Raw genomic sequence first — 26933 nt, forward strand, 5'->3', positions numbered from 1 at the left:
AAGAGACATTCAAGTAGTAGAAAAAGAAAAAAGGCTGATGGTTGAATGTTGCAGGTTTTTCACATTGCATAGTCGTAGATTCTGGGGAGGATGCAGGGGACACGTCCCCCTTAATATTAAGAACATGTGCGTCAGTATGCAGCATGCAACCTCATAAACAACGATTGCAATCTGCCATAAAACAGAAAGAAGATGAAGCAACTACAGTTGAAGGAGGAAGTACCATGACATTTCCACAGTGAATTGATGGAGAAGAGGCACAAATTTGTGCATAAAATTCACCAGAATGCAGGAAATTAAATGTTTGACGCTCAAAATGTATTGGGGGAAGACCCCCAAAACCCCCACTTAATATTTGTGTGTCCCCTCAAACGTGTCCCCTTGTCACAATGTGAGATGAAGCGTCTGTTCAGTCCTGTCTAAAATATCGGCATCAATCACCTTCTGATCAGCATCTATCAATGTGTGATTAAAGCTGCTGATCAGAGAGTTTTGACAGACCTGGCTCTAGCTGACACTGATTCACACTGATCACCAGAAACACAACTGAGAATGACACTGGTTGGTCTGTTGAATTATTTTGTGTTCTAAGTATGATACTTGTATGAGATACTTGTACTTTTTTTGAGTATTTCCATTTGATGCAACTTTATACTAGTACTCTTCTATGCCCCAGGACAGTTGTCCTCTGTTGGTAATCCAGCCTTAAGGCCTTTACACACCGGGGGGGTGATGAATAAACAACACAAAAATGCAAAATACTCGCTTGCATGTTATTGTGAAAGGTAAGAATGGACGGAGTGGATCTGGTCTCCGCGAGAAAGGAGCAATAAAGTTTGCTGTCTTGGTTCAGACTAAGTGTTGTTTCATAAATATAGTCGTAACTCAACCTGTTCCGCACAATTTGATTTGTTGATGTCTTTATTTCGGGGCAAAAGCTCAGAAAAATCAACCTTGTTCTGATAAAAAAAATTATAAAAATTATTAGTTGCTTTTTCGCCGCGTAATATTTGCCACTGTGTAAAAAAATATATTGAAAAAAAAAATGCCCCCGGTGTGTAAAGGCCTTTACCAAAATGAATAATATATGATGTAAAGTAGTTAAATCTCCTCTCTACATGATATGCATCTGTACTAATAATCTAATAACAGAATACACAATAAGTCATTTTACTTTTGATACGTTTAGTATATTTTGCTGTGAAAACCAGGGAGAGATTTTTACTACACTACATTAACTTTACACTGAACTGGGATGACAATCTTGGGATCACCCTGGTTTTGGATGTGTGTATAATATCCTGTGTGTGTTTTTTTTGGAATATTTCCTTTAAGAGAACCTGAAGTGTGGCAGTAAGTGTTTAGTATTGTATTTTAGGAGCAAGCTCTCACAAGCCTTATTTAATAAGAGTGAGAGGCATTGTTTGTCACTTGCACTTCCATGGAGGTTCAACAGACAAGGACACCTCATGATTTAATCTGCTTTTTATAGACTCCGAGCAAACACATCGGCTGCTCCGAGCGCAATAGTTTTCATACCACAGACTTAAAAGGAAAGCTGGACAGAGAACCTCAGACTGCAGCGAGACAGCGGGAGCCAGACTGAGCTCTCTAAACATGTTCAGGGCCTCTCCAGGACGGAGTAGTAAACACTTGACTCTGCACACGCTCACTGTCACATTCCTCGAATTTACAACAAAAGGCTTAAAGGATCAGTTCACCCAAATGACAAGGGGAAAACACATTTCCTTCCTTTCTTCAGGTTGTATCTAGCCTTACAGACAGTAAGGCTAGATAGATTGTAACAGCCTTACAGGTTTCATGTGCCAAGATTTATCCACTTTTCTTTGAATGACTCAAAGCACCGAAGAATGACATTTGAAATGGCAGTGTGGTTTTCCAGAAACTTTGTCCCCATTACTCAGGACAATCCACAGACCTTGCTGTGAACATGAATTGTTATTGTTATTATAAGTACTTCCCATCTTCAGTTAAAATATTTCCCAACAAAAACTGTTGAAATTCTGGGAATTATCCAGTTACTAAGACATTGTTTATGGGAAGTTTTTCAAATGTATTTATTCATTAAAATGTCAAAGCAAAGCACATAACTCACTATCATTAGGAGCAAGTGGAGATTTGGGTGAACTGGCCCTTTAAAAAACAACTGAAACTAACTAACTAAGTGGTCTTTGACCTTTGAACGGAGTCGAGTGTTTACCTGTTTTCGTATGTTTTGTGTGACTTTGTCTCTTGGTACATGTAGACTATGCAAACATCAGTGCACATGCGCAGCATGATGTTGATATGCGCATGTGTACACGCTTGACTGCTTGCAAAGTGTGCCATATGGCCGATGCACAGTGCAACCATGCAGACAGTATACTGTAGGTACTGTACATCTGGAGAACCGCAGCGTGCATCCAGCATAATGTGGACGTGTTTTGTTTTTTACCTTTTGGTAGTCCTGCTCCAGTCTGGAGTCGGAGCCGGCTCCCTGCTTGTACTTGTTCATCTTCAGTTTCATCTGCCTGGTCCTCTCTTCCATGTCCATACCTAAGCACAGAGACAGGGGACTGTCAGACGGGGGGGCTGTTGCAGTGAGGACAGGCCTGATGGAGGGACACACTGTTATGTGACAGACGAGCTTCTGCTGAGCTATGAGACATGAGCTATGACGAGGACAGATCTAATGGGATAAAGCTGAATGGTCGGCTGTAGTAACAAAAACACAAACAGAAAGTACTGACTGGTAAAAGTTCAGCTGCGTAACATATTATCAGCTACAGTTGTCACAAGTCCATTTAACCGTATGGAAGATTTTGACATAAATGTTCTTTTTAATTGACTGAATAATAATCAAATGGCACAATTTCTATGACTATACTTACAATGTGTTATGATCTGCTTATAGCACTGTATACTTATAGTTATAAGTACTCATAAATATCCATAATTCTTTCTAACAATAATCATAATACATTATAAAGCATTTTATAATGACCTATAAGGTCAAGTATCGTAATACTTCATAATTGCTGGTCTTTTTTTTGCAAGGATCATAGTGTATTATAATGTATTACATTACCCATATTACATTATAATCTTTTTTATAATGCATTATAATGTGATTATAAGTTACTCTAATTTGTAATGACAACCAAAATGTAGAATTAATTTTTACTTTACTTAAAGCAAACAATGACCATTTAGAGTAACATATAATCATATTATAGTGCATTATAACAGTGATAATAATGCATTATAAAAAGCTTTCCAATGTATTACAACTATGGAAATTATAATACACTATGATCTTTACAAAAAATAAATAAATAAAAGTCAGTGAGTGAGCAGCAATTATTAAGTCGTACGATACTTAACCTTATAAGTCATTATAAAATGCTTTATAATGTGTTATGAATATATATAAAGCATTGTGGATATTTATGAGTGCTTATAACTATAATTGTACATTGCTATAATCAGATAATAATGCATCACAAGTATGTTTATAATGTATTATAGACATGGGCGTCGTAGAAAGTGCTACTGCACAATTGATTGATTCCTGCTTTATAGAATAAAAGCGTTGGACACTAATACTACAGTGAACAAAATGTACAGCCTCCAACACTGCTTGTGAACCATGTTGGGACACATTTTTACATAAATGCCAATCCTTTGACAGAAAAATGAATTCTGCTGAATGATCCGACTAACCGGCCAAAGCATCCCACTCAGCTCAAACTGAAAGCCTTGCAAAATATCTGTTTTTCTTTTTTCTTTCTTTCTCATTTCAGTGCTTTGTAAAATCATCACATCCTCCTGTTTGCCCATCTCATCTCCTCCTAAATTCAATTTAAGCACTGAGCTTTGTTTCATATTGCTGCAAGCGCAATTTGCACTGCACAAACATCACGCCATAATCAATACGGAAGCTTAACCTTGTTCTGCTGGAGGCAATAATGCCACTGCATAACAACTGCGCATGTATTACGTAACTAAAAAGAAAAGAAAACATCAAAATTAATACCTTGCAACAAAAACTTTCTGCTGAAACGGCTACACGACGCCACCAAATTATGACTTTCCTCTGCTTGTACCTGCACCTCCATTCTCTCCACTTGCTCTCTGTCTCTACTTTTGTGTCATATGATGCCGATGATAAAGTGAAGATGAATGCACACATACAAGTGCCATGCGCACAAACGGTATGCTTATAGCTTCACATACATACACACGCACATGGACGGAGAAAAGCGACGCAAGCTGAGAGCAGATGAATGACTGCCTTCGTGAGGCAGAGGGAATTGAGCTCATTAGAACGGAGTGCATAGTTCTCTCTTGGTTAATTGTTTGAACTGCTTGTGTAACATCTCACACAGCCTACACATTTCTAACTTCTCGTTATGTCACACCATATCTGAGGGTTTTGTAACATCTGTGTACCTAAAAACTTTTTCAGATAGTGAAATTATGCTGCTTTTTTCCAAGTTTGAATGTGTGGTGACTCATTGGATTTTTCAAATGAAACAATGGCTATGAGGTTAAAGCTGCAGCTTTCAGCTCTTCGAGGGTCTTTACAGCCAAATCAGATGGATAGTGTAGGAATTGTATGCTTTTTTATACAGTACTCCCCCAAAATATCATAAAGTTAAAGGATCAGTTTGATATTTTGGGGAAAAAATATGAATTTTCTTGCCGAGGGTTTGATGAGAAGATTGATGTGTCTGTACGGTAAATATGTATCTGGAGTCAGCAGCCGGTTCTGTCAAAGGTATAGAACTAGGTATATTCCTTTGTCAATTAAATTATACCTAAATAGGTTAGAGGGAAATATTGAAAATGTGTGTCCACAGAGAGAATAATCCAAATAAGGAGAATTCTGCTGCCATACACTGACAGGAAGTTTATTCTAGGTAGAAAATCACACAGTGTCTCATGTTAACACCTACAACAAAGAAACCACAGTGGCATGACCATGACCATGACCCCAGTAGACACAGTCTAGCCGCAGCAAAGTAAAAAATAAATGACGAAGAAAGCCAGAAGCGTCATCGACAGAACAATTACGAGCGCAAACGTGCCGATTGAGAATGAAGGCGAGCGAAGCGGGAAAAGAGATGAGGGGACGTGGGTGGGGGAGGGCAAGCCAGGAAGACAGAGTGAGTAAAAGTAGGAGGAGGAGGAGAAGAAGAGGAGGCTGAGTCAGAAAAGAGAGAAGGTGAAGAAAGGAAGAAGAAGAAGAAGAGGGACAGACCTGAGTTCGTCCAACCTGGTGAGTCCGTGTCTTCTGGGATCACATCACAGAATGGACAGACACAGACAGAGGAGAGGAAGATGGATGTGAGAGGATGCACGAAGGGTAAGGGGGACGGGGGGACGGAGGAGAAGAGGGAGGAAGGAGGGAGGGCGACCCCGTCACCGTGATCACAGAGTGTGCCAGGTTTGGAGGAAGAGGATGGAGGGGTCGGGAGGGACACGACACAACAACAGTACGACACGACAATGACAAAACAACAAGAACAGAACACACAAACAAAATCATAGAGTACACCAAGAACACACAAACTCCACCATGGGGCACAGTGAGAAGTCAAAATAGAGCGAGGTGGGTGCGAGGCCAGGAGAGGCTGAGGTAGAGGCTAAGAGTTTGGTTATTAGAGATTAGACAGGGAGGGTGGGGGGAAAGGAAGGTTGGGAAGGTGAGGTTCTGTGCTCTAAAGGAAAAAAGAGCTGAAACAGTAAAGAGATGTTAATGTACCCGACCGGATAGCATCTCGAGACCTCTGAGGATATAGGCGGGGAGAAGAGGAGGGGAGGGAGGGGGAGGAAAGGAAGGTAAAGGGAGAAGTGGATGTCACTTGAGTCTGCATGGGGCAACTGTGGGGAGACAGCCTGGAAAAATAACATAAAGGAAAAGAAAAAAAAAACAACAACAACACAAACTGAAAGCACAGAGCAGCGAGCGCACAAAAGAGAGAGCCGACTACCTCACAAGGTTCCAGCAAGAAACGTGAAAATTGACAAAAAATACCAACGTAACCTGAGTGCACATTCAAATACACACACACACAAACACACACGCAGGCGTCAGCTAGAGTATCTGTCTCAAAAAAAGGTTCCGCAACAAGATTGACTGCTGCTTCCGATTACATATTTTCCTCCTCTTCGTATTATTCGTTTCCTTCTTTCCTTCCGCTCAGCCTGCTGAGGCCTTGGAATATTCTGAGGAGGATTTTGTTTCCCTTCTGCGTTTTCATTTCTCTCTCATGTTCCCTATGTGTGTGTTTTGGTCCCATGTAAGCAACCACTCGTGGACCCGCATGACCTCAGATTGTGGGTTCAACATCGGGGTCAGTCTGCAACCCCTCCGCAGAGTCAGGCTGGCCCCGACATTCATACTGTTACAGTTTTTCCCGTCTAATCTGCGTCCAGGAGTCTGGACCTGACGGAACTAACAGTGACGGCCGGGGAGAGGCAAAAGAAACCCACTCCCATCAGACTTCATTTCCATAACAACCTTACAGAGTTTTGCATTTAGCTCAATTAGTACTCCATTAGAGTGAATAATGAAGTGTCACATGAATAAAAAAGACAATGTGAGACATCTGCCTCGCCGGCTTTCATCTCTTTGTGGCAGCTATAACATCATCTCATTAGAGAGTCAAATGATAATCAAGAGATCCTTCCTTCAGCTGCATCATGTAGGTCATGAGGAGAGTGATATATTAAGACAGAGATGGGAGTGAAAAACTAGAACAAGTCAGTGTGGAAAAGTCTCTTGTGGTCTGTGGGTTAATACAGTTCGTATTAACATCTCCTACTTAACCCAATGGCAACTCTGAATGACAAATTATTCCAAGACTACAGAAACAACAGCAAGTTAATCATAGTGTTGCAAACAATTACAAACGGTGATTCATTGAGGTAAAATAAGAAGTAGATGGTCCCAAAAATTCAGTTTTACGCTATGGAGGTACCTACGTTTCTGCAGTAGTAAATGCCAGCATGGGACAGGGGCAGTGTTACTAAGGCTTGACAAATGCTGAAAAGGCCAAATCTGAATGGCTCGTTAAATCAAATGTTTTCTGATCTCGGCAGCCCACAAAAAACTGACTGGGTTGTCTTATTTCACAGTTTATGGGCTGGTTGGCACTCAAGATACTCAAGTGTATGTGGAAAAGTGAGGTTTTCATGATATGTCCCCTTTAAATGTTTCTTATGTGAACAGTCAAAGCAGTGTTTGTGCATCATTCATATTTAAAAAAAATCTATTTCTGTTAATATTTTACTCAAATAAAGTAGTCTTTAGTTCCCAGAAGCAATATAAAACTAAATGTGACTCATTGTCTATATCACTGAGATGGCACATTCAACAAATATGCATTTCTTATGTCAGACTGACATACCGATCAGCTTCAACACTGAGTGGCAAATGTTGCTAATTTCATTATTAAACTACTGTTTAAACTGTGTGCTGTTATTCATTGCAGCTTATTGCTTATAGTACAAGACACAGGTACACTGTTGCATCAGATTTACAAGGTTCTTGAAATATCTACCCGTTTATATAAGAAGAGATTCAAAAATTGAGCAACTGCACCAGCTGCAAAAAGCTGAAAAAAAGTAGAACAATTCACGTCTTCCTCACCTCACATTTCAGTCTTATAGGCATTTTGCTCTGTTGTGTGTCCAGAGACGTTGTTGTTGGTGTTTATTGTGTTGGAGCACAGAAGGTGACTGTTATGGGAAAATAGTGAGCAATCAGTGGGGGTGGTGAGGGGTGTGATTAAAACTACCCCCCTCCTTACACAATCACTGCTGAGGAGCCCTGAGATAGCTTTGAGTGTTAAGAAAATATTATAATAGTGTGGTCAAGCTGGGAAATAGGGCACGACCCTCTTCAGTCAGCCTTTCCACGATACATAACGGTTGAGAAAAATATGCAGAGAGCAATAGAGAACCAGAGAGACAGATGGACTGAGAGAGAGTAAGAGAACGACTGATGACCACACTGACTGAAGGTTCATTACAGCTTGAATCTCAGGCAGTGGGAGCCAGAGGCTTTACGGCCAGACCTGATCCCCTGCACACCAAGTGGACATCCACTGGGCCTTGTTAGCCCACAACACCAACCTTACATGCACTTCTTCAACGACAAATTTATCAGTTAAAAAACAACGTGGATGGTGAAGAGTCAAAGCTTCAAAACAAGTATAGAAAACATGCTTACATAACTGTTTGTGCTGTTTTTCTTCTGACTTTGTCTTATGTCACCGTTTAAAATAAGTAGAATCTAAAGCCACCACAGCCACGGCCCTGTGGGCATGACATATCAGCCGGTGACATAACAGGTAATAAATATAAAGGGGGCTTAATTCAACAGGAGGTGAAGAAGACGTGTTTCCATGGAGGCACATTAAGCCACAGCAAACACAGCAACCTCAAGAAAGCGGTGCTTCATTACCTTGGCAACACGTTTCATGTGCGATACATCCACGGATGACAGCATCTCATCAAACTTAACTTCATTAAATTAAGTAGGACACTCTGTCAGACACTTTTTTTTCTTTGTTAGGGGGTTAATGAGATTTGCAGTGTTTTACAAAGTCAACCTAAATCTGTTTTCAAACGCTGAGCGATGAAGAAGAGTGAAGAGTGTCTACAGAAACATCAGCTCCATGCTGCACTGCAAAACCACACCGAGAGGGGAGAGACAGGGAGACAGAAGGACGCCATCCAGAGGCTGACCTGGGCAACCTCACGTTAATCATCATTTTAAATCATTCTGCTTCTACGGTACATTGTCCAGGTCGGACTTTGGTGAGGCTGTAATCCAGCTGATAAGTGTCCACACAAACTGGGAAGGAAAAAGTCTTCAATGACAGATCACTTTGGTAGAATGTTGTTTAGATTTTGAAGGTGCATATACTGTATATATGAGTCCATGAAGAAGAAACAACTTACTCATCTTTTCTTCGCATTATTTCCTCGAGGGAGTTCCAGGGGATCCCCAGAAAAATGGGGAATAGTTTATTTTCCCTATTTAATTTACTATAGAAGTGAGCCCAATGTGAGAAAGATTCATAAGAGTGACTATTCTGATTATAGGTTTCACTTACTCCACGGTTACCTCGAACTATAGAATTCTGGTCCTTATCATGTATAACAACCAAAATCTTTTCAGACTGAAGCGAAAGTGAAGCAAAATCTTATCAAATAGGGGTCCGTGACATAATCTGTATCCATTTAGGGGTTCTTGAGTCGAAAAAAGGTTGAGAACCACGGTCTTAGAGGACATTTTTAGAAAGCTGTTCCACAATATTCTGAGTGTTAACTCTTGATTTTTCACATAGACGCTTCTCCAAACTTTATAACAGGGTTCTCTGCAATTTCCAGCAGTATGCAGCGAAATCAGGTGCTTCAAAAAGCTTTATTTTTAGCAATTAAATATGCGGGACAACATGAATTACCATTGGTAGCTTAATACTGCTTGGTTGGTTTAAGATTTTGTATTGTTTGATTAGTCCTCTCTGAAGTGAGAAGGCAGATGATGGATAAGCTACCGGCTGATTGAGTCCTCGCAGTTACGGCACAAACTTAACTCAAGGCCATAACGTGCACTTCATTCTTACAGCCTTGACAACATTTACAACAATAAGCATTTAGCTTATTTGTTTGGGTATCCTGTGACACATTCTGAAAGAAGTGGTTTCATTTCATAAGAACTGCTGTTTGTTAAGAAGCCATGACGACGCTCCACCTCATCACCAATGATGCGCTGACTGCACAGTCAGGTGGTAGCACACCCTTTAACGCACTGTCAGGACAGACTCTGTGAGTTGGTTACTGTTCATGGACTCATATGGTTGATTGTGAAAAATACTCTATCAAAGTGACTGTTAAAGTGTCAGAAATCCACACCCAGACCAACCAACCTGTGTCAGTGAGAGAGGGGTGAGGCTGTGTCCCTCCATCAGACAAAGAGCCATTCAGCCCTCGCTGCTGGTCCTCCCATGTCACTTCTACAGCAAGACACGCACACACACACACATACGGATATACACACACGCACACTGGTTTGCATACTGCAGGCATCTTAAGGACCTCGGGTTATCAAGGGAACTTTTTGAGATCCTGCAAGATCCTGCTCAAAATGTGCAAAAAATAGGGCTGTCAAAGTTAACGCAATAATAACGCGTTAACGCACAATTGTTTTAAAGCCACTAATATGCATTAACACAATCGATCTTTCGGAGGTTGTAGCGGACTCAGTTTTAAACCATGTCATACTAGCTTGTCGGGAAGGAGGCTAAATAAACTTACGCTACATTTCAGGAAGGAAAAACGTACATGGTCATTTTCAAAGGGGTCCCTTGACCTCTGACCTCCAGATATGTGAATGAAAATGGGTTCTATGGGTACCCATGAGTCTCCGCTTTACAGACATGCCCACTTTATGATAATCACATACAGTTTGGGGCAAGTCATAGTCAAGTCAGCACACTGACACACTGACAGCTGTTATTGCCTGTTGGGCTGCAGTTTGCCATGTTATGATTTGAGCATATTGTTTTATGCCAAATGCAGTACCTGTGAAATTTCTGGACAATATTTATCATTGTTTTGTGTTTTTAATTGATTTCCAATTATAAATATATTCATACATTTGCATAAAGCAGCATATTTGCCCGCTCCCATGTTGATAAGAGTATTAAATACTTGACAAATCTCCCTTTAAGGTACATTTTGAACAGATAAAAAAATGTGCGATTAATTTGCTATTAAATCACTATTAAATATTTTAATCAATTGACAGCCCTAGCAAAAAAAATAATCATCTTATTACCTTTTAATACACACATTAAAACCATTATACATATATGTTGCAGTGACAACAGAGGCCAGAGGAAGAATAGGAGGAAGAGGAAAGAAAAAGACCTCTTTGCCACTTCAGCACTGAAATCATGGACAGCTCCTCATCAAAGATAATGAACTTTGCTCCATCTGCTGGCCGACAGAGGTAACAGTCTAAAAACTAAGAGATTAGACTCTGCATGCAGTACTTCTATAGCAGAGTGAAATGCACAGAATTCAGGAAATACTACACTTAATTATTATTTGTTGAGATGCAATAATTTATAGGGCTGTCCTCGACCGAAGAAATTCTTAGTCGACTAACACTCAGGATTTTGTCAACTAATAAATTAGTTGATTTAATCAACAGATCTATAAAACTGAGTTTCTCCATAAAGAATCACACCATAGCACCGCTTTAAATATTGTGTTTAGCAGAGATGTGTTCATGAGTTTCTTTGAAATAAGTCATTCAGCATGAAAAATCCATTAAAAAAACGGCTAATTAACTAAAGAAATCTTTGTCGACTAAGACGGAAATAACCGCTTAGTCGACTAAGAGGGAACAGCCCTAATAATTTATCTTATATTTTGGCTAAAAATTGCAAAAGTTATGTATGACTGACTTAATAATGGAGTACTATACAGGGTGTGTGTATGTGTATGTGTTCAATAATCCACATCTAATTAAAATGATTGGCAATTTCACAATGGAAACAGAGAGTTCTTTCTTTGTGAGGTGGAGTTGAGCAGAATTAATTTCTATCAAAGTAGACGGCAGATTTGGGCCGTATAGAGCCAGAGAGGGACAGACCAGCAGAGATCACGACGACAGCACTCTGTACACATTAACATCAGCTTCGGCTACATACAACTCTCTAATCTGATCACTCCAAATCAACCACACTCAGTCTATAGAATAGAAGAAATGTGGACAGAGGGAAGTTTGACTAAATGTGCCGTGGCAAATAAGAAGGAAGAGTCCCCGAGAGGAGCAAAGTATCGAGGGTCACAGACGCTAGTGAGTGTCACACATGAAGAACTCGCGTTGCTCGAGAAAGCCCACACAGCAAACTCACGCAGCCACACTATTCAGAGGACTTGCCTTTCCTCCCATTTACCGGCGGGCCTTGGGGTTTTTCCTCACAGTCTGCTGCTAGTAGAGGGACAGATGGAGGCTCATGAAATCCCCTATACTGGTACTGTAAATCACATTAATATGGCAACTCATTCCTGTATGTGCTCTAAACACATATACATCCACAGAGCCACACACAAACACGCCGCTATCCCGAGATGCTGGAACCCACTTCACAAAAATGCTTTGATATACAATGTGAGTTTAATTGCACCATGCGTTTGTTACTATACTATACAGCAGTATTTGACCTGCAGAATATCAACCAGACGACAACGATTATAGAAAAAGAGAAACTGAATCCACTGAGTCAGTCAGCTACTACAGCTAGTATGGAAGTGTTGAGTAATAGCACCACACAGTCAAAGGACAGAAGCACGCCACATAAACAGATGGGAAAGTAGGAAGTGGAAACTGTGGGGAACTCCAGTTTCTGCCAACAGTCTGGCCGTTCATTCAAGCCTGTGGATGGATGTACTGTACAGCAACACGTACTGTACATTACTCCCATCCAAAAACAAACAGAGCTTGTACTAATAATATATCCATTGTGAATAATCATGGAATTATTTTTGTAACTCTTTGTGGGGCACTTTCACAAGCCATAAATTGCTATTTAGTACGCTCAAACAGTATGTGAGATTTTTTAGTATGTCCGAAACCTTAGTATGAAACCAATAGTATGCAAATTGCATACCATTTCTAGTGAAATATTACAGTATGCAAGCGCTGGTCACTACGGCGGCATAAATATCCTACAACGCAATGCATTAATAATGACAACTTTCATGACAGACGTTGACGGACGGCTCTGTAACATCAATAATGCTTCAATTTAACATATAATAATATATATTTTAGAATAGTTCAGACTTTGATTCTCACAAACCGTCGTTTTGGTCACATGGGGTTGGCACAGGTTACCATGGTTACATGTCTCCAACCGACAAGGAGGCTCTCAGGAAGTGACGACGTAAATTACAGCTCAGTGCGTCCAAAACATGGTTCAAAAAAATACATACTGCTGTTTATTCACACAAAAGTATGTTGAATTATAGTACACCTTTTAAGTATGTAGTGCATAGTATGTGATTTCGGATGAAGCCATAGTCCGTTTGGCTGGTCTGAATCAGAGTGAAATTAATACTTTTGGTTCGCTTTAGTCTGTTTCGTTTCCACGTTTTTGAGATATTGCAGTCAAGTTTATTCACTTTGACTCGGTACAGATTTCACTGTGCACATGAATCCCTTCTCTGCCAGTTTATCTCCAATGACTTCATAAACTTCACTATTTTTGTGGACTTTATTTAGTATAATCTGTGTGTTCTCTTCGGCCCAGATGTCAAGCAAAAGTCCAGAAGTTAACCTAGTCATGTTAGCCTGTCGTTTACCTGTGCGTGTGTTTACCTTTTGGTTCACTGGAAACAGTCCGAGACCACCTCTTTGTTTGTTGTCCGTACGATTACTGTGTTAACAACTGCCCAAATGAACCACACAAGGGGTTGAACCGGTCCATATTTAATTTAAAACGGACTAAATGTGGGCTTGTGAAAGCGCCCTTGACCAGTTTGTTTTAAGGAAAAATCAAGCTGAATCACACATTTCAAGAAAACGGAGAAGAACACACTGCTTGAGGATTGGTTTAAAGGCTGTATTTCTGTAGTAATAAACACACCTGGTCGACCATTTTGGGGTCCAGATTCCCCGAGCTCCTCCCCTGTTCCCTCTTAGGAGTTGCCACACATAAGCAAAGATAACATACAAGACAATTAGGTATGTGCAAGTACGAGGTATCATTCATTCATCGTCTTCGGAAGCACAGCAGCGAGACGAAACAACAGCAGGTTTATCAACAGTAGTCCAGCTCTTCTCTGTAATCAGCAAGGGGCTATATAGCATGGATCCAGTCCATAAAATGCTACTCACACACACAAACACACACACACACACACATACGCAGACATTTGCCTTACATAAGCTGAGTGCCATACGGCTCAGTGGGAGCTACAGCACAAGGTCAGATCAATACCTCCCCCCACTGCCCACACACTGCTACTGTCCTGAAAGCTACGGTGGAGAGAGGGAAAGAGACACAAACACTAAGAAAGAAAGAAAGGAGAGAGAGAGAGAGAGAGAGAGAGAGAGAGAGAGAGAGAGAGAGAGAAAGAAGTGAAAAAGGATAAACTGCCTGACAAAGAAAAGAAGTAGAAAGAGAGATCGAGGCAGGAAGAAAGAGGACACAAAGGAGCGAGGGAGAGGTCCAGACAGAGAGAGTGATAAAAAAGATGGCACAGATACAGAGGAAGAGCAGGACTGAGAGAGACAGAGTGAAGAAGATGGAGAGAAAGAGGAGAGAGAGACGGGCTTGTTGGCCGCTGTACAGAAGACAGGGAAAGCCCTCATGGACTCTGACAATGATGAAAGAGTTCTGCGAGTGCTTTGACAAGTTCTCCAGAACTGCCTGAGCTTTTTCCCCTTCTCTCTCTATCTTTGACCCAGTCACTCCCTTCTGATCGCTGCAAAGCTACAACGCTCTTTGTTTTTCACTGCCGTCTGATTCAAAGATAAAATAATCATTGCTTTTTCTTCTTACAGTACACGTAACAAGTCGCTACAACACATGACATTTGTTAAAAGGGAGTGCTGAGGAACAAATACGACTTCAACTGTCACTTTGTATTTGTGAAAATGTCAGTTCAAAGCCTTAAGTTTACCCTGTTTAGTGCAGAGAGTAAATCATTAGATTAGCTTTTCGGTGAAGTATCTCAGCGATCCAAATAGTTCAAATAAATCTCCCAGACAAATACAAAACATGGAAACAAGGAGGCTGCATTTGAACACAACACTGGTACGATCAATAGTGGAATCCAGACAGGCCTGCAGATCAGCACAACACAACGGCACAGGACATCTAAACCGTACACAGCTGCAACAGAGGGAGGGTTCAAGAAGCACGGAGTGAGCTTTAGACTCCAGTAAAACCCAGAGCACCCGCCATTGCAGACAGGGTTTTGGCCTTCAGAGTGAGGTGCGGCTCAACCAGCACGCTCAGTCTGAAAGACTAAACCCACACATTCAGGTACAGACCTTCACAAGGCTCTGTTCCTTCGTCTCCATCTTCTGAGAGAGAAAATGGAAAAAGGAACCGAGTAGAGATGTTATGGATGGAAGGCAAAAAAGTCAACACCAATAAAACGTTAAAACAACAAAGATAAATCCTCGCATATAAGATGTGATCTATAGCTTATACTGAGAGATTCCATCAGCAAATACAAATCCTGTTGACAGTCAGCAGCTGCGGTAAAAACCAAAGCTCCTCCTCAGCACCAATCAGTTGGGCCACCAAATATCATTATGAGGTACTGAACGGAAACACACTGTCGCACTAATACACATGTCTTTACGTCTTTTCACCGACAATAACCCTGTAACGCAAACAGAAAACAACCAGGCGACTTACTTCTTTCTTTCCCCGTGGGTGGAAGTTGTGGGAGTTGCCGTCCTCGTCTACTGGACATGGGTGTACTGGTGGGACTGGTCTGGACCGATCCACTACGAGGATGCGCCCTACATGACAAAACAGTAGTGGACAACTGGGTGAGACACAAATTAGGACGAGATCAGATGGTGGATGCGGGGCCAGGCCATGTCGCACCCACATCACAGTGTGAAAAAAAAGTAAAGGGGATTTTCATAAAAGGGAAAGCTATAAGTTTGATTGCTGGAGATAAAGCTTAACATAAAAAAGTAAAGCTATCTAATATGATGGGAGACTGGTACCAGTTTAATAATTTAGCATATATGTTAGATCACTTACTTGTTTTGATATGTGTCACTTTAAGGCTCAATTGGAAAATAATCAGTGACAGCAAATGTGCCACTGAGACATCATCGTATCTGTTTAATGATTTAAAGCTGAATTTTCTATGTGGCAGAGCTAATAGTGTTTATATAGCTCGATGTAAAGACTACACAGCTTGACACTGTTTTACATTATGCAAATATCTTTGTAAAGAAGATTTCCAGATTATTTGAAGTGTCTTGGATCTCCAAATATAAAAAAACCAATGCACACAGCAATGATGTTTGGCACATGGCATGGGAGTGGAGGGACACATCAACTGTAGGGGGAACTGAGCTGCAATAAAAAAAGAATGCCAGGTGTGAATCGCATGTGCAGTCGACTCATCAAGCTGCAAGGAGAGAAGAGTTCAATGCAGAGACAGCAGACCAGTGCGACCATGCGTTCAGACTGTCCCCAAAAGGCTTCAACTCAAAACAAAAAGAAGAAAGGAACAGAATGCCATCGCAGGATAAACGGCATCAGTTGATGTTAGTAATGAAATCAAAAGTAAAAAAAAAAATGTTGGCCCATCACTGCTATACTCACGCAAGCGTATGAGCAGTGTGTTCCAAATTAAAACATCAGCACGCCATCTAACGGTGTCGGGATTTTCTCGTGCCTGGAACATGTGTAAAGAAAATACAGCACCGGTGCTTTTGGGGACAAAACAGAAAGTGGCTAGGTGGGTGGTGGTGGAGGGGTAGTCGTGAGGGGGTGGGGGAGGTGGGGGGTGGGGTGAAGTGAGGTGAGGCGGGGAAGCAGGGGACTGGGAGGGTGGAAGGTAGGTGGTGGTGGTGGTGGTGATGTGGTTTTTCTGGTTCATTCTGTGAGTTAGTAAGGCTTCGGGGTGGGTGGGAGCTCATGGGACGGGGTCTGAACTGGTTTGAGTTCTACAAAGGTTCTAGTGATGCAAACATTTAGCAGAGGTAGAGCTGCTCTGGGGGCAGACATAATCGTATCGGTTGATTTAAACCTCAACCAGAGATTTTCACAAAGTAGTTATCTTCTAGCTAGTAGCTAACTAGCTAGACGATAACTGCTTTGTAAAATCTAGATAGTGGCTGGATTAACAAGAAACAACAGTTATCAAAAGATTAACAAATTTAAAGAGGACCTAAAATGTTTATTTTCAGGTGCATACTTGTATTTCGGATTTCTACTATACCATGTTTGCATGCTTTAATGCTCAAAAAAAGCGTTACTTTTCTCATAATGTCTGTGCTGCAGCAGCTCTTTTCACCCTCCATCTGAAACGCTCTGTTTGAACTCCTTAACCCCAGTCTGCTCTGATTGGTCAACTGGCAAACTGTTGTGATTGGTCAAACGAACCAAACTCTTTGGACTCCACACCAGCTCCGGTCAAACTAGCTTTGTTTGAGGGCATGCCAAACTACCCGCTAGGCAGGTATTGTGCAAATGTGTTACTTGGTGACATCACCATGTTACGGAAGAAAAGGCGGGACTTCAAGCGAGGCATTTCAGGCAGTTCAGGAGCAGTGTTTCTGTGGGGGAGAGTAACTCCCTTTGGAGTGGACTTTGGGCTCTGTAACTTTGCAGAGCTTTTATATGCACAAAAAACTATATAACACATTAATGGAAAGGAAAAAGCAAAAAAAAAGAATAGGTCCCCTTTAAAAAAATTACTTTTTGATTGCTATCTAAAATAGTCTAAAATGAAGCTATTTGGGTAAGCTAGGTAGCTAGCCTGGTAGCTAGGCTAACTAACCTTTATATGACCCCTGTATGTCTATATTGCATATTCCCAGTTAGCAGCATAATATTGGCCTTAATGCATTCACTGAGCTTTAGTCTAATAATCTTATTGATGTTGAAATTATCTCTCCCTCCAGAGTAGCTATGCCTCAGGGAAATGTTTGTAGGACTAAAGCTCCAGTCTGCTCCTGTGCTAAGATGGTTAGCGTCTCCGATCTGGGTCACACCTCGTCAAGGCAGGTGAGGGGGGGGCGGACCTCCCAGATGGCAGAGACGGCATGGACCTCATGAGCGAAGAGTCGTGGGGGCGTTCAGTGGAGCGCGAGCGGGACGTGGGGCGCTCTATAGTGGGCCGCTGGTCTGCAGAGCGGGACCTGCTGTGATACTCGTGTCTATCCATGGCTCCGTGGTTCCTACAGAGGTTATTGAGAGATAGGCAGGCACTCAGTGGGGCCCCCAGCAGGGCAGGGACAGTATGCTGGCAGGGTGGACAGTATGGAGGGCAAAGAAATTGGCAGCACCCTCAAAACTCGTCCAAAGTGCAAGTGTTTAAGTAACATACCTGTTTTTTTTTTGCACGTTTTAACCCATTTACTACAAATCACATACTATACTTTACATTACTCACCATTTTCCATATCACATAATCAAAATTTTGCAACACGTTTTTCCCAACTTTTGTTGTCAAAGTAGGCAATCAGAACGAACATTGTGTATGCTTTAGTTCGGGTTAAATTTCACTACACTTGCACCGTAATGTGGGTGCAGATTTTTGTATTGAAATTAATGTATATTGCTTTGGAAACTGGTCTGCCGTAATGTGAAGTATATATTATATTTGCAGCACATTGACTAAAACAAGCAAAAATGCAGGTATGGTCCTTTAAAGTGAAAAAAAAAGAAATTATTCAGTAACTCTTGGACAATAAAAGACACCACTTTAATGTTAAAAGAGCTAGGTGGGTCCTGTGTGCTTTATGGTTCCTGTAGTGAATTAACAGTGAAGTCCTCAGGTTGTGCAGAACTAGCAGGGACCATGTGTCGTCTCCTATGCGTGGTGGGTGAGTGTTCATTTGCAGTCTGCTTGAGGTAAGGTGTAATGTGAGTGAAAAGTGAAGTGTATCTTTAAATTGCATTTGGCGTGTTGTATCTGTTTATTTCCCTGAAAAATGCCCGGCCATCCTAAGTATTTTTGGCACAGTGAGGATGAAGGCAAATCGTGTTGATCTGAAGAGCTGGAGGAAAAAAAGCAGGTGAGGTTCCTCAACTGGGAAAATCATTAATAAAAAAAAAGACATTTTCATAAAACTGCACAACACTGCACGTATAAAAAGTGAAGGAAATATTCAAACTTGACCTTTTGAACGAGCTGTTACAAGTACACAGGTTTAGAGCATGCACACAGTTAGTGAAACTGTAAAAGTTTAAATTTGTAAATCTTTAAAGAGTTTAATAGAACAAAGTATTTAACCAAACTATTATAACATTTGTATTCTAAAGCGCAGGAGACATGTTGGTGTCTGCACAATACAAATAGGTGTGAGCTGCTTCTAATAAGGCGAATAGACACCAAAAGATTTGTTCTAAATCTTGACTTTGTTAATGTTTTTGAGAATATGGAAGTTTTTATTTTTTTTCCTTTAGAGTCATGTCAATCATCTGAATTTGAATTAATAAGTCAATCTTGTCACAGTCTTGTAGTGTCTGTAGCCTTTTGCAGTATGAAATATTGTCCAGTAGAGGAGATGTCCTATTTGTCTCCGATAGCAAAACAAATGCTCATCAGTCAGTGACCTTAAGTAGCCTTTAACATTCTTTACCTACAGTCATTCACAGTGATGGTCAACATAATCATTAGTGGATTCACATCGAGAGGTTGTTATAGGGCCAAGGATTTATGGGTAATGTGAAGGTTATGTCTGTTACAAATCACACTTCTCATTGGGTGTAATTTGATGGATATAGCTTCGACATACACATACTGCACTTTGGAGTAGCACCGCTCACTATATTCTCATTGGAGTCCAAAATATTAGTTTTTCTGTTCTTGGAAAAGCTGCTGTTTTGATGCGTATTCGCTGCTGGCTTTGTCCCACTCAAGGAACACTCTGGGGCGATGCACTTAAACAACAGAACCATGAAAAACATTTTCTCATGTTCTGAGGGGAAATCACCTGAACTAAGACACTTGCCAAAAGGCTCAAACTCCGCTAATGCTCTCCACTGCTCATCTCTGTCTCCTCTACCATTTGCCTTTCTTTATTCTGCCCTCATTTCCTCTCAGTTCTCAGGGTTGCTTTCACTATGCCTGGGTGCAGACAGAAACAAACTGCATCTGTATGAAGAGAGGAGGGAAATCTATTCTATTCCTCTGTGGGTAAAACACTGAGACGCTAGCTGCTTTCCTCTCTCTGTCGGTTCAGACGAAAAGAAAGGGAGGAGAGAAGAAGACGGAGGGCTCTCGTTAATGGCTATCTAGGCTATAGGCTGAGCCTGAAGTCGAGCCAAGCCGGGCCTCAGGGAAACTTTGTGACACTTTAATAAAGTCAGTCAGGCTCTCAGGCCTGGGTTCTGAGGACTCATCACTTTTTTTCCTCCTGGAGAGGAGAGAAATGGCACAAACGTCACGCTATTCCTGACTGAAAGCCAGATGGCAGCAGGCGAAAGATTGAAAAAGTGGAGTCATTTACAGCGTTTCTCTGGAGGAGGAGGGGGGGGGATGTGAGTTCTTTCTTTTTATTGGTGCACCAGGACGCTGGCGTTGGGCCTGGCTGGGGATGGATGGATGGGTGTCAGCAGGCCTTTCTATGGGTGCTTGGAACGGCCTGGCAGCCCATTCTGGCCAGACACAAGAAGCCAAAGGGGCAGACGCAGAATTTACAAAGCTCCTGTGCAGCCCGGAGCAATGCATCAGAGATGCCGCTGTATAGGTGAGCAATAAGCAGCATGTAAAAAAAAAAAGGACAACAGTAAAATCGACACACACCACTGAGCAACATACTGCTGTTGGTATAATGTACATGGGTACATAAACAAGGACATCAACGAAGAGACAGTCAGGTGCCGGCCAGCACTGCACTCAACAACCAACAATAAGCTCTGAGCCTCAACACACAGAGGCGGTTGTGTCTTATTATTTCACATCGACACAACTTCAGAGCTGTGATGACGCTTTAACGGAGAAAAAAAACGATATCAGACAGGATATCATTTTCTGTCATCACACGTAGGATCACGGATAAATTAAAGACGGACGAGGGACAACTTGAGGAGACCACAAGATGGCGGATGCACAGATGCAGCGGCAGTGCATGTCAATACCTCTCGTAGTCAAAGTCGGAGGAGTAGGCGCCCTCAGAATAGGCGCGGGCCATCCTAGTGGAACGCAGTAACCTGACTGCTTCCTCTCGGCAGATTGGGTACACGCGGTGGTTGCGGCTGGCGAAAAAATATCACAACATTGATTTTTTTTTTTTTCAGCAAAAGGGGAAGTAACATGAAAAAAACACCAGCAATGGAAGAAAACTTGGGAGTTCACCTTTTTGTATTCTCATTCTAGACGAACATACACTGTTACACTATGAATGAATTAACACGTTTGCAGGAGAACCCGCCTCTGCTGGACAAAACTTCACAACCAATGAACACTTATCCATTTTCAGTATTGCCAATAGTCACTCTTTCGGAATCACACTTGCTCAAATGGCAACATTTTTGGAGCAAAATGAGAGGAATGTTTCTATGAGAATGACTTGAGAGGATGAAAAGAGAGAATAAGCAATGCTGATACGAGATGGATGAAGTGTGTGGCCACACAGTCAATCATTTACTCAATATACTGTCCTACTGAAAGGTAACACACATTAGGTATACATTTGATCTTATGCAGAAGAAATATATACTTAAGACACAACACAACACTGATGGCACTGACAATATGAAGCAGTGCATCCGAACACCATGTTGTGTGATGTTGACTTCCTCATTGCAGTTAGTGACTACTGCAGTATGAGGTTCATACAGACTACAGTGATAGAAAACATGCCATAGTGTCAGTGCCATGTGTTCAGCACCCAAATGAAAGACTTCCTCAAGAACAGAAAGAGGTTGCGGGTCGGAGTTGAGTGGGGGGGGGGGGGGATGGTTTGGGCTGGAAAGATGGGGCTTCATGCACGCTCAGGTAAAAGTCTACCTGGGGTCCTTTTGAGGATCATCAACAGGCTGAGTATGTCTGGTTCGAGGTAGGGTGAGAAAATGGCTGCAACCACATGGAGGGAGGAGAGAAGACAGAGATGGATCTGAGATGGCGCCGAGGAAGAAGTGGAGGAGGAGGAGGAGGAGGAGAGAGAGAGAAAGGATTGGAGATAGACAGAATCATAGGCAGACAGATGGAGGGGTGAGGAAACTGAGGGGAGAGAGAGAAAACGAGAGATTTCTCAAAGAAACAGGATGTAAAGAGACTGAGAAAGCTCATAGGAAAGGTTGATGTAACACATTTCAAAGAGGGGGAAAAACAGGCGAGGAAGATAAGAGGCTGAGGAATCGGATGGTGAGGAGATGTCTTCCTCAACGTTGCCACACAGACAGATGAAAGTGGTACACCGAACACACCAGCAGCATTCACGGAGGGAAGAACACAACAGCAAAGTCCAAACGCCTAAACCTGCTTGGCGTCACTTCTACGGAGTGATTAAACACCTTAAGAACATGCACATTACATCAGATTTCTTCTTTTACAGACACAAAAAGTAGGAAAAAAACAGACACATGTTTTAAATAGCAGCCTCACAAAAAGCTATAATTCCAGAGGAGATTTTTTTTTTTTTATATTGTCGGAGTTCTGGTGCAATTCCAAATTCTCCATGACTCATTTCCTGTGTCATTTTCAACTGTTTTCAATAAATAACCGGACGCTGTTAATTAAAGCAGCTGAAATACACTCAAGTGAGCACTGTCCCAGACAATTTAGATAAGTGCATTTTCTGCGTCTGACACTGATTTAGGCCGAGCCTCAGAAAATATCAAATAAAGTTAATTGGACGGGGGGGCGGGAGGGGGGGAGAGTAGCTGCGGCCTGGCACTGCCAAGGCTATGATTGGACTCTTGGAGCAACATTTTCCAACCCTCACAGAAAATAAGTGCTGATGGAGGATAACTGACCACTTCCCCTTGACCACCTTTTTCCATAAAGATAGTGAGATACATGCAAATAATGTACAGTATACTGTATGCAGCATTTGCAGCACTGGCATCCAAATGTTTCCTGCATAATTTCAGCCTCCTGAATCTAAGATGGAAAAAGCTAATTGTTAATTACTCCTCTTACGCAGTGCAGTCTTATTCAAGTCTTGCTTTCAAGTTAAGCTGGGCATACACTGAAAGATTGTAGAAATGTTGTTGTGTACTTCCTACTCCTACTGTACGAGTAGATCGTTTGCGATATGAAGCCAAAGCTCCCGGTTTATGTGCTCACACTGTACGGTCCGATAGACAGCCACGACCTGAGTGCTCACACTGTATGTGTAAAATAGAAGAAAAAAAACACAGCCCGTCGGCCCCTGAGGGCCGTTCTGGCTGTTAACAGTTGTCAATAAAGATTTGTTTGAAAGCTCCGATGCAGGTAAAGTTAGTTTATTAGAAGAGGTCTGTACAGGTCACAATGCTAACAAGGCAGAAACGTGTTGCCTTGATCATCTGTGCCATCCTGTCTGCTGAAACGTCTAAAAAACAATAGGCGCCGGCATATATGGACTCACAGGTGGCTAGAAAGATGTAGACAGTACGGCTTGTCCATTTTGCAGAGAGAATTGGAGGTAAGCTAGCTACGTTTTACTATATCTATCAACGCTCTGATTATAAGAAAAGCAGAAATAAGGCACTGATGTTGGGGAATCGGCTCGTGGCTCTGCTTCAACTGTGCGAGAGTCTGTGGACGGCCGACCAAAATTTCGGACATGTGAGAAATCCATCCGACCGTCCAACGGCCGGTCGGGAGGAGTTAATCGGTCCTTGTTCCCCCCCCCCGTACACTGCACAGCAAACAATGCCCGACCAAGCTGAAATTCGGTCCGACTCTAAAATGAATCATACGGCTCAAAATTCGGGCCAGAAACAGGCTAAAATCGTACAGTGTATGCCCGGCTTAACTGTGATACAACTACTAATTGACTACTTCATTTTTTTTTAATCTTTAGGATTATACTGTTTATTTGCTTTGTTTGTTTGTTTTCATGATAACATTCCTCTTTTGGAGTAATACTGTTTGTATACATGATGAGAGGAAGATAGAGCAAGCAAGTATAAAGGTATAGGGGATCCACACCACTGTATCAGATTGAAAATATTATGATCAAATATTTCCAAGGAATGGAGAAAGTTGCTCTTTTTAAAGCAGGAATATAAGAAAGATTAAAAGTACCCACACACAACATCAGTTCCCAGAAAGTTTAAGGCAAACGGCGTCGTGCATTAAGTGTATGCGTGCATAAACACCTCCCTGCATCCTGCATGTCTTACTCATCAGCCCCCACTTGTGCTCGTCAGCATCTGTTCCATGCATGCCCGCGTATGCACATGCATCTACTGCACACAAGTGTAAGCTGGAGCGAGTGTGTGTACCTGTCAGGTGAGTAGTTATCTTCGGACACACTGTGGTGGTCCACTCTAGTGGTGGAGCTGTACTGAGAAGGCCTAAGGTCAAAGGCTGGGTCCAGACTTCTGCTGTGTGACAGAAGTGGACCTCATGTAGTTTACACACCACACACTGTCCCCTACTGGCCAGGGGGGGGCACATCACCCCATGTTTATGTGAGGCATTCAGAGTAACCGCGAGAAATAATGCTTCCTACATAGGGGTGGGGGGGGGGGGTGATGTGGCATTTGGAAGGCAGTACAATCCCTAATTCCTATGGATCCCAGAAATCAAGCACAGACCGAGCATCAGTTACCTGGAGGTTGGGGGAACGCTGGGAGAGCGCGACCGCGCCCGGTCAATATCGGCCGACCGAGAGCAGTGGTTAGACGACATCACCTGCTCAGGGACAGACAACGTGGAGCTCTGGAAGTCTCTGCCATTTGGCCGGTAGTCTGCGAAGACAAGAATGGACAAAGGAAGGGAGGGACGGAGGGACAAGAGGGAGAGGGTGTTGGGTTTTATCAGATGGTTCTGTCATCATATCCTGATAAACAATACTCACATTTAACTTTAACACCATGTGAATGTATTTTTTGAGCGAGTGATAAAGCTCAATCTGCAGCATTTGATAATGAAAAATTATGACAGCTAATGATGCAGATCCAGTTTAACCCCACCCTGTAATAACTTAGAAGAAACCAACCAAACTTTTAAAAAAAGCGTGCGCTAAATGCTAATCTGCACAGCTTTTCTTTTTTCATTATGCTAAATCTCAATATTCCCCCAAAAATGAGGACTAAGTATTAATAAAGGTGGACTTCATCTGCTGTGTTAACATTGTGCATTAAACATGAAAATAGCCTTTAAAAAAATAAATCAGAAACACTATAATGAATTTTCTCTGCAAGACTGATTGGTCCATTGAACTTGAAAGAGTTCATTAACCGATAATCAGACGTGGCTAGCAGCCGTGGTTAAGGTCAACGCTTAGCACTATTAAAGTTGATTGATATTCAATAGAGTGTATAGCACATTAAAATGAGTTAAAGAAAACCCTGAAGTTGGAAAAAGAAGGAAAGGTGCCAAAAATGGAGCTATTGATAAAGAAATATTGACCTTCACTTGAGGAAGTTTGACATATAAATACGATACAAGTTTATTTTTGATGATCCTTCCTGATTGCAAGTGGATTCAGGTCAAATTCTGATATTCTGAAGTACGTTGCCATATACTGTACTTCTACTATTTGTATACAGATTTTAATAAACAAAAGCTAAAAAGAAGAAATAAACAATATATGTTCTTCATTCTAATGCAGAATAGAATTAACAGGGAACACATCTGCCACTTCTAAACAGCAGCTCCAACACAGAGCCTCCTGCAGCAGAGAAATCAACTTATCCAAATTTCATCTATTCTTCCTCTTGACATGCTGCTTCACGCTAAATGCAGTACCTGTGAGGGTTTCTGGAAAACATTTGTCATTGTTTTGTGTTTTAATTGATTTCCAATAATAAATATATACATACATTTGCATAAAGCAAACATATTTGCCCACTCCCATGTTGATAAGAATATTAAATAACTGACAAATCTCACTTTAAGGTACATTTTGAACAGATAAAACAAAAGTGTGATTAATTTGACATTGAAATTGAAATTCTAAATGTAGGTGGTGTTCCCCTTTAAAGGGACAGTTCACCCCAAAAAAAATGCTGTAGAAAGAAAATAGTTCCTACATGAAACTGCTCACAAGGTCTGTGGATTATCTTGAGTAACTAGGTCATGTTTTCTGGAAAGAGACATTGCTGTTGAGTTTTTCAAATGTATTTTTGGCGCTTTGAGCACCACAAGCCGAGTGCCATCTAGTTCCATTATATTGGAGAGAAGGCAGACATCTCTATGGCCGATATCTCCAACAATCGGCAAATCACACCAAGACAATGTATATTGATAAATAGCACTACAGGTAGGAGGAATATATATATATTTTTGATTTTGGGGTGAACTATCCCTTTAACGCAAATACTGCAGGGTAACGAGAGGTGTGGTGGAGCCTGTGTAAAGAGGAGGGTGCGACCAGAGCTGAGCAAAGGGGTATTCCCTTCACTGTGAATGAAGTGAAGGTGACTGGCTGGCATGGTGAGGCAGTGAGGGGCTGATGAGAATGTTAAAGAGGCTGGACTGGAGGGGGATTTCCCTCAGCTACAGTATCATCAGCCAGCCCAGGCTGATGCTCTGTCTGTGTGTCTGTCTGGATCTATTCTCTGCATTTCTTCTCTATGTCTCACATTCTTTCCCTCTCTTCGTCTCTGTGGCCTGTATCTGCTAATAGGGATGTGAAACATTCCCACATGCTAAATCGACAGTGCAGACAGCTGTCTCCATCCTGCAATTTACCAACAGCTTTCCTGCAAACAAGGTCGGCACAATTTCTGCGGTCTTCAAGTGAAAGGAAAAAAAGAGGGATGATTTTAATTGAAAGAGGGCAGCAAAGAACATACCGCTTGCCAACGTTATCTTTTGCATGAGAAAACAAAAGCAAGCCTCTATTTTTTTTTTTTTTCCACTAAGCATAATTTCCTTCGAGGTCGATATCTTATGAGGGCAAATTTCAAGTACTTTTCAGTCTTTCTTTCTGCCTTTCTGGCTGGTAAGCAGCAGAGCAGAGCTTCTCCTTTTCTGATGTGCAGCGTGGGCGTACTGCCGGAGCCTCGGTGAGTACGGCAGAACAGCAACTA

At 41.7% G+C, this 26933-nt stretch overlaps 1 protein-coding gene across 50 annotated transcripts in view; it reads right to left on the bottom strand.

Annotated features, from left to right (window-relative positions):
* Positions 1-26933, bottom strand: part of rims2a (regulating synaptic membrane exocytosis 2a) — a 181721-nt gene that overhangs the window by 33657 nt on the left and 121131 nt on the right. For 23 of the 50 annotated variants that reach the window (XM_074654636.1, XM_074654622.1, XM_074654649.1 and 20 more), the window contains 8 exons: positions 24506-24644; positions 24177-24278; positions 20880-20996; positions 17786-17971; positions 15462-15568; positions 15089-15121; positions 5264-5296; positions 2456-2556 (listed from right to left, as the gene is read on the bottom strand). In XM_074654636.1, coding sequence (XP_074510737.1) covers positions 2456-2556; positions 5264-5296; positions 15089-15121; positions 15462-15568; positions 17786-17971; positions 20880-20996; positions 24177-24278; positions 24506-24644 — 818 coding nt within the window. Of the gene's footprint in view, positions 1-2455; positions 2557-5263; positions 5297-15088; positions 15122-15461; positions 15569-17785; positions 17972-20879; positions 20997-21750; positions 21817-24176; positions 24279-24505; positions 24645-26933 lie in introns of all 50 variants that reach the window. The other 27 variants (XM_074654645.1, XM_074654634.1, XM_074654656.1 and 24 more) reach the window with 22 other exon arrangements.

This window comes from Sebastes fasciatus, chromosome 12, assembly GCF_043250625.1.
Source record: "Sebastes fasciatus isolate fSebFas1 chromosome 12, fSebFas1.pri, whole genome shotgun sequence".
NCBI classification, from domain to species: Eukaryota; Metazoa; Chordata; class Actinopteri; order Perciformes; family Sebastidae; genus Sebastes; species Sebastes fasciatus.